A 12,997-nucleotide genomic window follows, 5' to 3' on the forward strand; every position below is an offset into this window, starting at 1 on the left:
CCATCCATTAAACAAAAGGAAATCTAATGCATTTTCTAGCTAGATTGCTTACTAACTTAACAGGAGTTGGAAGGCTTGCATTTCTGATCTGCTCCTGGCAAAAGCATCACACAGACAGACAGAACCCTTAGTTTCCCACCCCCCGCCCCTCCGCCCTCCAGATTTGAAAGTATCTTGTCCCCTCATTGGTTATTTTGGGTCAGGTGCCAGCGAGGTTACCTTTGCTTCTTAACCCTTTACAGTTGAAAGGGTTTTGCCTCTGGCCAGGAGAGATTTTATAGCACTGTATACAGAAAGGTGGTCACACTTCCCTTTATATTTATGACAGTCATCAATGAATACACATACTGTAAACCATCAAAGACAGGAACTCCTAGATATTATTAGGGACTAAAGGTCTTAATATTCAAGGTTTCATACGTACACAAAAAAGGAAGTTAAGATCCGGTGTGGAAACTGGAGGTTTTGTTTATGTTTCAGTACTTGAAATCACCACTAAAAGGAAACTGTGGGTTTATTTTTAGACCTCTACTTTCAGAGAAGCATTATCTGAACACTATGCCTATGTATGGAGGAAACTGGTTTACTTAAAGCAATCTCAAAAACCTTAAAAAAAAGCAATTGTCAAAATTAGACAAGATGCTTTAAAAATCAAAGAAACTATCAATCTAAATGCGAAGAGAAAAAGCTTGTATTTTGCTGTTGTAAAAAGTATCTTATTCCTGGTGCTGTTCAATATGGTATTGATTTGTTTCCATGAAATTCGTAATGGAGTGAAAATCCCACGAGGTAAAACAGGCTTGTATTTTTTACTTAATGAAAAAAATTATGCTATTCTGTGATCAGAGAGCAAACAATGTCTCAAGCAAGGAGGTGCAAAGTATGAGGAACAGTGAAAATTGGGTCCAATTACTCAGAAGTGACCATCTCATAATCACCATATTAAATGCAAGGAAATGTCATTCAGGGCTTTTATTTTCCACTGGAAAATAAATAAAAAGCTATAACATCAATGTTAAACAATTGTACTGTAACAAACAATATTCTAAGTTATACAGGATTTTTCCTTTTGCATGTGCTGTGCTACTGTTTTCTCTGACTTATCCAATATGTGGCCAAGGGTTTAAAGCACAGGTGGGCAAACTTTTTGGCCTGAAGGCCACATTGGGATTCCGAAACTGTATGGAGGGCCGGATAGGGAAGGCTATGCCTCCCCAAACAGCCTGGCCCCCGCCCCCAATCTGCCCCCCCCATCTTTTGCCCCCCTCAGAATCCCCGACCCATCCATCCCCCCCTCCTCATCCTCTGATTGCCCCCTCCTGGGACCCTACCCCCTACAAACCCCCCTGCTCTCTGTCCTCTGACTGCCCTGACCCCTATCCACACCTCTGCCCCAGCCAGGCCCACCGGGACACCAATGCCTATCCAACACCCGTTCCCCGTTTCCTGACAGCACCCCCCCAGAACCTCCACCCCATCCAACCACCCCCTGACTGCCCCCCGGGACTCCCTGCCCCTTATCCAACTCCACTGCTCCCCACCCCCTTACCATGCCGATGAGAGCACCAGGACCAGCAGACACGCCGCTGAGCAGCCTAGAGCACCGGAGCAAGCTGGCGGCTCTCACAGTTGCGCTGCCTGGCAGAAGCTCGCAACTCTGCCGCCCAGAGCACTGGCGGCATAGTGAGCTGAGGCTGCGAGAGAGGGGGGACAGCAGCAGCCCTCTCCGGCCAGAGCTCAAGGACCAGGCAGGAGGGTCCTCGGGCCAGATGTGGCCCATGGGCTGCAGTTTGCCCACCTCTAGTTTAGAGCAATAATTTTCAGGGTTGGCTCTGAATAGTAGCTACTAGAGAGCAGCTTGTATGCAACGCACACAGACACCTCAAAAAAAACACTTAACTATAAAATTTGCTCAAGCCTTAAATTAGGTATGAACAGTAAAGCTCACTGTAGCTTCTGCAGATACAAATAGGAGAATGGAGAAGCCTCCAAGAATGGGCAGGACCAGCTAAATAGAATTGGAAAGAGATGCCAACCTGAAAACTTTGGAGTGGTTTCAGTTTACTCAGCCACAAGCTTATTTCGTCCTAGCCTCCTCTACATTCTGAATTGGGACTGGTAATTTGTATTTAGAAAGCTCTGTGAAACCCAAACTTCTGATATCCGTTTAAACTGGAATCAAATTTTAAACTTCCTTATATTTGGCCATGCTTAGTACCATGAGTTTTAAAATCATGTTAGTGATATATGCTCAGTCTAGAAAATGAAGTCTCTCGACACAATTTGAGTTTGATTACATGCAACTTTCATTTTAATGAGCAAATAGTCCAAAGGAAAAACGTTCACCTACTTGACTATCTTTAGCTACCTCAAAAATAAAAGCGCAACTGGCAATCAAACCTACTTTACTAGTCAGCAACACATTCGATTTCTTTGAGCTCTTCAGGACTAACCCTGTAATTGGCACATCATGGGGATACACACTAATTACATTTCTGTCACTTACTTTGGAATATACTTATAGTATTGAAACCAAGATGAAAGATTTTTTTAGGATGTAAATAATAGTGCATTTCCATATAAATGCTTGATCTCTCCCCACAATCCTCAAAGCAGCATACAGCTAGTACCCTACACCGTTCTGACTGCATACTTCCAGTTCAAAATGAGGCATGTGGTTGATCGGTCAGTTCGTAACTCTGGTGTTTGTATCTCTGACGTTCTACTGTACTAGGTAGAACTGAACTTCTCCTGCTGCGCACACAACTAGAAATGCTGGTATATGACCTAATGAAACTCCATCACCTTGGAAAAGACAACCAAACGGAAGCACATGGCACTATAGCAAATCAAGGCCAGATTAAGCATTAGGCCCAGTAGGCCCATACATAGGGTCCCTGATTTTGGCCGGCACATGGTGCTCCAGAATTTGAAGATTCCATTTAATTCAGAAACAAATGCTGTATTAAGATGTAGTTAAGATTGAGAATTTACAGTAAAATTACAATATCCTGTAATGTATTTTACCCTATGTTACTGACATTTATGCTCAACCTTAAGTCCATTTTAATGCAGCTTGAGTCTGGGAATTTCCCTTTTTCAAATTAAAAATTTCATACATGGAAGGTAAATAAACCCAAGGAGAATGTTACCACGTGACATTTCCAATTACTGGAAGGTACGGAATATTACACCTTTTATTTTTAACTTTTGTGGCCATATTCATTGTATATCCTGGCTGCTCTATGCCACTCGAACAATGCAAAGCAGCTAGAATTGCCCAGAGCCACCCTCCGCCTTTATTCTGGTATTACTGGAAAGGAGAAGGACAGCTCATTTAAACTAAACAGCCAACACATTGAATATATCTTAACGGAAATACTTCTGTATGGAATGTATAATAAATCCATGGAAGTCATTGCCACAAGGCAATTCATTTTCTTTTTCTTTTTTAAAAAAGGCAGCTTGGGCATTTGTAATAGTCATGTTTGTAAAACAGCTTGAAGACATGAAAGTGCTGTACAAGTACTAAGTACTACGTGACTAATGACATCTACAATTTAGCTAGCAAAAAAAGGAGTTTTGAATCCTCATGCTCCGGGGCATATTTCTCTCTAAGGCATAGTATTGTAGAGTTTAAATAGGGGCACACTACATGTTTTTATCTTCCTTAGAAAAGCATCAAACACTAGGTACTTTGAGACAGGATATCTGATAGAGATGTACTGCTGGTGTCCTGTTTTGGAAGAGTGAGAACTGTAATGACATCTTGTTGCAGTGATAGTCTCTCCTGGTTAGGGCTAAGACTCAAACAGGTGTAACAAGAGTGTGGGACAAGTTAGCTTTTCTTAAGCATAGCCTCACAAACTTCACACACACTTTTTGATTCAGGTCAGTGTTCTCTTCATGAAGTGGAATGGCACCCACATGCATAGTGGGTAATAAACTGGTCTATGTGGAAGGGGTATTAATATTTTCCCTTGGTAACTTAATCAAACAGCTAAGAAAAGTCCCACACAAAATGTGAAAAGGAATGTTTAAGTTCCAATGTCTTGTGAAAAGGCATGAAATACAAGGTATTTTTTCTTCTACCTCCCCACTCAGTTCAGTCTTTTCTGCCTACAAACTAATGCTGTAAGGTATAAGGTGTCCAAACTGCCAAAATTCTGGCGTTCTCCCCATCAACCTTTGTAATTTAACATTTGCTTCTTTTTGCTGTTTAATACTACTACATTCTTTCTCCTCTCACTCCTGTAGTTCCTGTTGAAAATGCGTACAGTGACAGTCCAGAATCAACTGCTTAACCTGAATCACTTGCACTAAGGAACTGTACAAGTATCAGCATCTTGATTTCAAGTTAATGTGGACAACATAAAATACCTTTAATATCAGAGTAGGGAAACAAGTTCTCCCCGACACACAAATACGCAAAAATCACCTATTAGTTCTCAGCCTGACAATAGGGTAAGTACAGTAGATTAATAAAACTGAATCCTCTTTATGCCCCTTTTGAACAACCTACAAACTATAATTACAATATTTAGAAATTAAAACTAAAGTTATGATACAGTGTAGAAAAAGGCTATCAATAATGAAGCACATGCACATTTCCAGCTTTTAAAAGCATTCCATTTGAGGCTAAATCAACATATTTAAAACTGACCTATTTGGAGTAAGTGTGTCACCAAGTTGCATATCTAGGTCAGCATTTCTGCAGTGACCCCATTGAATCTCAGTCTTGAGCAGAATTCACTGTAATCTCTTCCACTTCTACCTCCCCCCATAATTCGGACTTTTCTGTGTACAAGTCTCACACTAAAGGCCCACCCCACTGTTTAAAATGTGTGCACGCATAGTCACAGGACATATGCAAACTTATCAAAAAGCCATTAACAATAAACAGAAAATACATTGGGGGTGGAAGCTAATGCACACTCTGAATCACTGTTTTTCTTTTGAGCGTTAGTTAACATTAAGCTTTTTAAATTAAAGAAGCAACAGCATGGACATGTTTCCTACGATCTTAACTTTTAGTCTTTCACTGATAATTAGTGATAGGCAGAATTAGAAAAGTGTGGAATTCATTTTAGTCTCCGGAATAAAATAAGAAATGGAAATAAATTGAATTATTGAATGCAAACAATTCACCCATTAATTGTTTGGAAGCTTGAATGAAATCTGTTTCCTTACCCATGTTTTTCTGTTGCATGTATGATTTGTTAGGGATTTTTTTTCTTTGACATTCTATTAAAATAGTCACATAGCCTTCTTCCACACCCTACGTACAAAAATGCTGTCAAAGCAAGCAACCCTTTGCAAAGTCAGTTTAAGATTAAACTATGTGAGTTATATAAAAGTACACAAGACCATCTGAGAATTTTTCCTGAAGTGTGTATAAACAATACTACCTAATGGTTTTTCAATTTAAGATTTTAGTAACTGAAAACTAAAATTACATTTTTCATAAACAGATATCTTGTGCTGTGACTTCCTCCTGTGTATTAAATTTATGATGCATTTTATTTTTTGAATATACTAGTAAGTGGAAGTTTTTACTCTCATTTGTCAGAACACAAACAGATACTATTTAGGGACAACACAATTTTAACTTTCAGACTATCCTTTAAAGATGTTGAAGTGCTTTTGAACACTAGTGAATTTAATAATGTTGAGTGTTAATAAAAATCCAAATAGATGCCACTAAGTAATGAATGTATTTTAAAAAACAATTTCAGAGAGTATATTTGAGTATTCACATTATGACACAAATTTCATACATCCCCTGCGCCAAAAACATTCATTTAAAAGTGGATAGCATTTTAAATAGATCACTTCTATATAAAACATTTAACCTGTTACAAGTTACACTTAAAAGCTAACAATGAAGGATTAGAGAAAATTCCCACCCTCCCTCCCTCCCCCCAAATTGTTTACTTTGTACATTTAAACAGCACATTTGTATTTTTTTTCTATTTCCAAGAGTGCGTTGAGTGCCTAAAACCAGTTTTAACTGAACTAGCTTTCAAATAGGTAGCATCTTTTAAGATAAATAGAAATACAGGATTAGGATTTATTTTGGTACAAAAGGACCTTCATTAGATAACCCACACTGGTAGATTCCTTCCATCCTTCCACTTTGTACATGTAATTCAGGAACTGTGTGTTTCATCTTCTAAATTGAATTCCACAGGTACTGGTATCAGTAGCCAAACGAGATTTAAATTTGTGGTTGTTGCTAGTTTTTTCTATTTCAGTAACATACTAGTCTGTTATTGCACGATACTTCCCACACAAACACATTTAGCTGAGCTGGTATCACTTGTTTTCCACATTGCTTTTACAAAACAGTTTAGAGAAACTTCATTCTAACACATGTTAAGTCCTGTCTGAAAGATGTGACTCTACAAAGCTATACTACTGGAACAGAGTGATCTAGTTAGATGAACGTGTAACGATGAAACCAAGATTTTCCTCAGTTTTTCACTTGCTATGTGCTGCTGTCAACATACTGAAGTGTTCGACTGCCAATATTAGTGGCTTTCCTCAGTTCTGGCACTCAAAGCCTTCTAGGAGCTCTGGGCTTGGAGTTCCTCCCCCTACATTTAAAAAAGGGAAGATGTCATGATTATATGGGGAGATGTCCTCAGGTTGGCTACCTTCCCAATACTGTTAGTCATAAGGGTGAGAGAGAGCAAGAGAGAAGCACAGCATGGTACAGAACAAGCCTATGCTGTCAGTAATTCAATGGGACTTTCTGGTCATTTATTTCTACTTCTGAAGTTCATTGTTTTACACTGTTTATCCTCACTCATGAGATCTATCCTTCATTCACCCAATGTCAGAGCCACTGGAGATGAAAGAACACTTGTCTTATATAAAAGATCGACTGAACACCAAGAACAAGCTCAATACTGGAAATCAGATCATACCCAAAACCATGCGTATCTTGGCTTCACAATAAGAAGTCCGGGAGTTTTAGGGTTAGTGTTCCAATGTCAGAGCGATACAAAACCCTAAAATAGATGAACTACTGGAACATGCACAAAGGGCGTTCTATGCCAGAAAGAATCCCAAACATTTATTGCCCAAAGAAAGCTATAATATAGTAAATCGAGTTGAATTATAAGAGCATAAAATTAACAATCCTCTTTAAAAACCAATACTTCAAAACATTCACTAAATAAAGTATACTGCCTTTTGGAAAAGCCAGACTGAAAGTGATCCAGAGTGCCATAAATCTACAAATATCTTGAAAAAGCATCACACTAACTACTTAATACAATCGAGAACATAAAAACCAGTAGTCTCTTACTAAATATGGAATGAATGAACGAACACTAAAAATACAGTGGAAAACCAAAGAGAAAAATATGTAACCAGTGTGACAAAAGAACAAACATTCTTTACCCTTCAGTGCACAAGATACAGGAATATGAGCTAGTATCAGACACTGCAAAGAACCTGACTAAAGAAGCAGAGGGGAAAAAATTAGTATAATAGAGAAAGACAATTGCAGAAACAACCTCTCAAGACAAGGTAATATGGTGCCAAATAGTAAGAGGTTAATAATGCAAATGGTGTAAAAAAAACAAACCCTAAATTCTGTTGGCAAAGCCTGCTCTAAACACACGTGATATATTTTTAAGTCCGGAACTCTACTTTAACATGCTCAGAGCTTTCATTTTTAAACATGAGTGGCCCTCCCCATCACACGTACACACATAGTAAGGCATTGACAGGAGTCGAAACATTTTTGGACTGATGTTGAAAGTGTTTTAGTGTCAGCTTAGTTACTCTCCCTTGTTGCCTCACCCGGCCCATTTCATTGTGGGATTTCTGTTCGATTATTTACTTTTCTTTTATTCTGAGGTTCCCTTGTATCCTCAGTACCTCCAGTTCCCTTGCCTGGCTTTTCTTACTGCAACACCTTAGGCTGCTTTGCTATCAGAACGGTAGGAGAAAGAGCAGGGCTGCTCTGAACTCTGCCACAACTGCTGTTCAGAGCCACTCCCCTGAGGGAAAAAGAAAAGGAGGACTTGTGGCACCTTAGAGACTAACAAATTTATATGAGCATAAGCTTTCGTGAGCTACAGCTCACTTCATCGGATGCATACCGTGGAAAATACAGTGGGGAGATTTATATACATAGAGAACATGAAACAATGGGTGTTACCCTACACACTGTAAGGAGAGTGATCAGGTAAGGTGAGCTATTACCAGCAGGAGAGCGGGGGGGGGGGGGGAACGACCTTTTGTAGTGATAATCAAGGTGGGCCATTTCCAGCAGTTGACAAGAATGTCTGAGGAAGTGAGCTGTAGCTCACGAAAGCTTATGCTCAAATAAATTGGTTAGTCTCTAAGGTGCCACAAGTACTCCTTTTCTTTCTGCGGATACAGACTAACATGGTTGCTACTCTGTCCCCTGAGGGAAGTGAGGAGACCAGATCGTGCTGAACAGAGTCCTCACCTCTGCCCTGTCTTTCCAGCACAAGGCAAATGCAAAGGAGCTCTGAAATAGAAATTCATCAGCTCAGCTAGAAGGTGGGTTGCTCTATATGTGGAGAGACTAGCACTGGTAGATATATAATCTGACTGCATAGTCAATTACAGCGCTGATGCTCTAGGATATTGAATAGGTACCAAAATACAGTATATTGGAGAACACTAATTGATCAGCAATAGGAAATATGTTGATATCTTGCCAGTCACTCAACTTCACCTATTTTAAGACAGAAGCGAAACACAACATTCCCAACAGAAAAACTCCTCCAACTGGTTCTTGAAGTTTCTAGCACTGTCTTTGGGTTCTCTACATGCCTTGCATTACCAGTTTTTATCACTTCTGAAACACAACTTTTCATATTAAAATCTTGGAAAGAGACATTACTGACTTTCTCTATTCTAAGGGTCTTATTCCGTACATTAGTGAGCTACACCAAGATTTGGGCGGGGGGGGGGGAGGAACTCTAGCTAGTATCTTTATTTACACAGTGCAAGCAAATGGAGTTTAACCAAAAAAACAAAAAACAAAAAAAACCACACCACACCTCACTCCAGCCACAGGCCCACAACTGTTTATGCCATTATGGTGAAAGTGAGCAAACATTTTTCTTAATTAGAAAAATTAGGAGAACTCTACTTGCTAGAGGTGTTCTTACCTTTGATGCTTGTCGAAGCCACCGTAAGTACTCTGTGAAGGTATCAAAACAAATGTAATAGGTCTGGCTCTGAGGTCCAGAGGAACTAAATGCTAAACAGTGCTGGTGCTTTTTCACTTCTTCCACCTGTATTTAAAAAGATAAAATAATTACTGCATAACATTTGGAAAGTGTCAGTGTGCAAGCAAAGTGAAGCTGTGAAACGGAGGAGGAGCTCAAAAGCCTCGTTAAGTATTGTTAAACCTGAAATTTAATTAATCCAGTGTCAAGGAGCCACAAAACCCATGCAAGCAACAGATTAAGAAACCTGAACTGTTTAACAGGACTCTTGAATTAAGTTATATAAAATGTACTGTTAGAGTTGAAGATACAGATCTGGATAATTCTTAAGACCTGAATATCTTAAGACTTTTCCAAAATTAAACGGCCAAAAAGCCAATTATTTTCTGGCATTTAAAAAAATTTGTATTAACCACATGCTTCTCCCTATTGGGAAATGGAGTGGGAGGTAAGTAAATCTGATGGGTTGTGGGTAGGGCAGAGAAGGGAAAGGAGTTTGGCAATAACTCTTTTCTAGTTTAAACAAGTATTTGTTGATAAGCCTTTAACAGTGGAATGTGAAACAAAATATTTTGTGCCCTTTGCTGCTCCTTTTATATAAATATATAAAAACAGTCATCAAATATTTAGTTTCGTCTGGATATTCCAAATGCGTAAAAGCAAGAAGTCTTCATCTTTTTTTTTTGCTAGAGGTCTTCAGCAAGGGATATGGATAACCTGAAAAGAACTCTACGGAAAAAAGAAGAAGAGCATTTCCTTGTGAAAGACTTTTATGCTGCTTTTATACATGCAATAAGGAGCTGCAAAGAATATATAATTTAGTTTTGTTCTTCACCAGTAAAAATTTACCTTTAAAAAGGAAACTGGTACAATGTATGGTCTCCAAGATGTTTCTGTGATGTTTCACAACACTACGTTCTGGAATGCCTTTTGCAAACCAGGAAGTGCAAGAGGATTTAAGTGGGTGCGGGAGAATTTTTTATTTTAAAAAAAAAAAAGTTCAACAATACTTATTCTGTTCCAGCTGTCCCCCACCCAAGCCTCGATAGCGTAGGCTTTCAGCAAATATTTCTGAGTTTGACTCAGTTTTCATTTTATGTTTGCATTCTACCTTCAACTTGAACCCTTGCACATAAGCAATTCCTACAACAGACAGGAGACAGAAACAAAGACATACGTTTTGCCAATTCCATGAACAAAACCCTTTAAAGGCTCAGGATCCATTTGGTTAGCTTTTTATCTTTGATGTTAGGATTTTACCCTACTCCTCCTTTGTGGCTTTCCCAGGGATAACAGCAGGCTAGGAAAGCTTGAATCTTGCACTTCCCAGTATGCAGCAATGAGTAATGCCATCTGCTTCTGGGGAGAGGGTTGTGGAATATCCCTTTGTATTTCTTCTGGCTGAGAAAAAGGACACACTCCAGGGAAAAGGTGGGAACATTCTTGTATGGAGAAGGTAGAGAGGGGAGAGAAAAGAATTGCTAGAACAGGGGAAGCTCCACACAACTAGACTTGGCATATAAAATGCCCTAAAACAGAATATTAAGGTGGAACTCTGAAAACTGACTGTGTAAATATGACATCACGGACTCCCATGTGTATCGTGTCTCAGTCGATTTCAATACCATGTGCTAGTACACAAGGTTAAAAAAAGATTCAGCTGCCAGTCCTGCAAAATCAGCCTAGGGTCCAAGAACCAAGAAGGACTCTTCATCTTGTGCGTTACAACTAGTTATGAAGATTCTGCAGGCCATATTGGATCTCCAATTGCTCCTGTGGTAGCCCCATTGTCAGTGCCGTTTCACAGGAAAATCTGATGGGAATAAATTCTGTTGATGCACAAAATGGAATAGAACCCAACTCCATCTCTTAGCAAACAGGTAGCATGAGCAAACAGCAACAAACACTAGGTCACTGGAAAGATACAACTCTGAATATACAAAACAGATTTGTTGACTAAGATAATGCCATTTTACAGTTATGCTGTGGAATTGCTCTAAAACGTAAGTGCGTGTATTTACACATGCGACCTAGCGAAAACTAAACTCAGCCAATGGGCAAAGTAACGTACTACTCAGCAAATACAATAAAAATATGTCTAGCCATTCCTGGTATGTGGCAAAAAACTGGTTCCTGAGCCACATGCGGCTCTTTTACAGCTAAAGTGCAGCTCGCAGAGTCCTCCCTCCCCCATTCCTCTCCCCCATTCTCTGCCTACCAGACTGGGTGGAGGGGGAGAAAGAGCTCAGGGCTTCTGCCCTGCGGTGGGGCTAGGGGCTTCTGCCAGAGACTACTAGTTCCTGCTGAGATGACAATTTAAAGGTTTGGCCCCGCCAACAGCTTGAGGCATGCCCCCCAGGCACACCCCACTTCTTACCCTCAGCAGCCCCTCCCTGAACCTCCCAGAGGCAGCAGCAAACAGCTAAGAAGAGCAGGGAGGGGCCACTGCTTTAGCTCCACAGGGAGGAGCAGCAGCAAAAGTAGCGGCTCTCCCTGCAGCTCCCAGCTGATTCTTGCTGCCTCTCCCCAGGGCCACAGCTCCCAGCTTGCGGAAGCCAGCAGCTGCAGTGCAGGGAGGGGGCCCCGTGGAACCATGTGACTGAGCAGGGCCAGCCAACTCCAGCAAAAATCTGGGGAAACATGTGACGCCATGTGCCCCCCCGTATGTTGTTTCTGGCTTCAGCCCCACGGGGCACACCTGCTGGCACTCAGGACTTCAGCAGAAGTTGATCTGAAGCCCCAAGCCTCGGTAGGCACCTCCTGAGGGGCTGAAGCCCTGAGCCCCGGCAGGCGCACCCTGGCTCTCGAACTTCTGAAGCTTTTCATATGTGGCTCGGAGGGTCAGTAAGTTTGGCCATCCCTGCCATACACACATACATACACAGAACAATTAATACTACGTGAAAAGAAGAAGAGATAATGATCCCACATACACAATTTAATGGCCATTCCCTGATTTTTTCCATTTTTAAATTCTCAATGTAAGAACTTTGCAAGGAGATACAAATGATTCAGATACAGGTAGTAAGTGTTACGTCTAGTAATAACTGTTTTCATTATCAGATTCCAGAGTGCAAGCTCCTTGGGGCAGCAACCCGTGTCTGAAAATCACCACGTATACCTACAACACTGAAAAATAGGATTAAGTGAACAGCCTCAAGCAAAAAAAAAAAAAAAAAAAAACCCTTACTTTTCCACCAATTAGAGGGAGAACATGCATCTTTCCAATTTGGCTTTCTTTCACCGATGATACAATTAGGCACGTCCCACAAAGGATAACTTGGCGTCTTGTCCATCTGTTGACTGGCAAATGCATTTTCCCTTTTCGAACATTGTACGTTCCCGAGAGCTGAATCCGTTCAGAGTTGCCAGTGCTGTGTGGCTTTCCTGAAATAGAAACAAAAGCAGGCACTTTATCACTACGGATGTCTTCCTTTTTCAATCAATCACTCTTAATAATGTTGAGCACAACCTGACAAATGACAACCAACTCTGGAGCCAAACAAGTAAATACAGGGACTTGAGCATTGCAGTATCAATACATGGATACTGACTAGTACACTTTCCTTTCTTCAGTATTAGTCTTGTAGTTTTGGTACATTTAAATATTTGCCCAGACGATTTCAAAAATAATGTTTTGCATCTTCTGCTTTACAACTACGTATAATACCTTTTCTTGCCTCTCTTCTGAACCAATGCCAAAACCGCACTAGCCCATCCCTAGTAATTATATTTCAAAAACCGTGTAATAGGCATTTTGAATATTTGTTTAATAGTAT

The 12,997-nt window shown here is 40.3% G+C and overlaps 1 protein-coding gene across 1 annotated transcript in view; it reads right to left on the reverse strand.

Moving 5' to 3' along the window:
• Positions 1-12,997, reverse strand: part of PHLPP1 (PH domain and leucine rich repeat protein phosphatase 1) — a 216,304-nt gene that overhangs the window by 85,145 nt on the left and 118,162 nt on the right. The window contains exons 2-3 of the mRNA XM_073332220.2: positions 12,409-12,605; positions 9,159-9,284 (exon numbers count right to left, since the gene is read on the reverse strand). Coding sequence (XP_073188321.1) covers positions 9,159-9,284; positions 12,409-12,605 — 323 coding nt within the window. The remainder of the gene's footprint in view (positions 1-9,158; positions 9,285-12,408; positions 12,606-12,997) is intronic.

Source organism: Lepidochelys kempii, chromosome 2 (genome assembly GCF_965140285.1).
Source record: "Lepidochelys kempii isolate rLepKem1 chromosome 2, rLepKem1.hap1, whole genome shotgun sequence".
Lineage (NCBI taxonomy): Eukaryota > Metazoa > Chordata > Testudines > Cheloniidae > Lepidochelys > Lepidochelys kempii.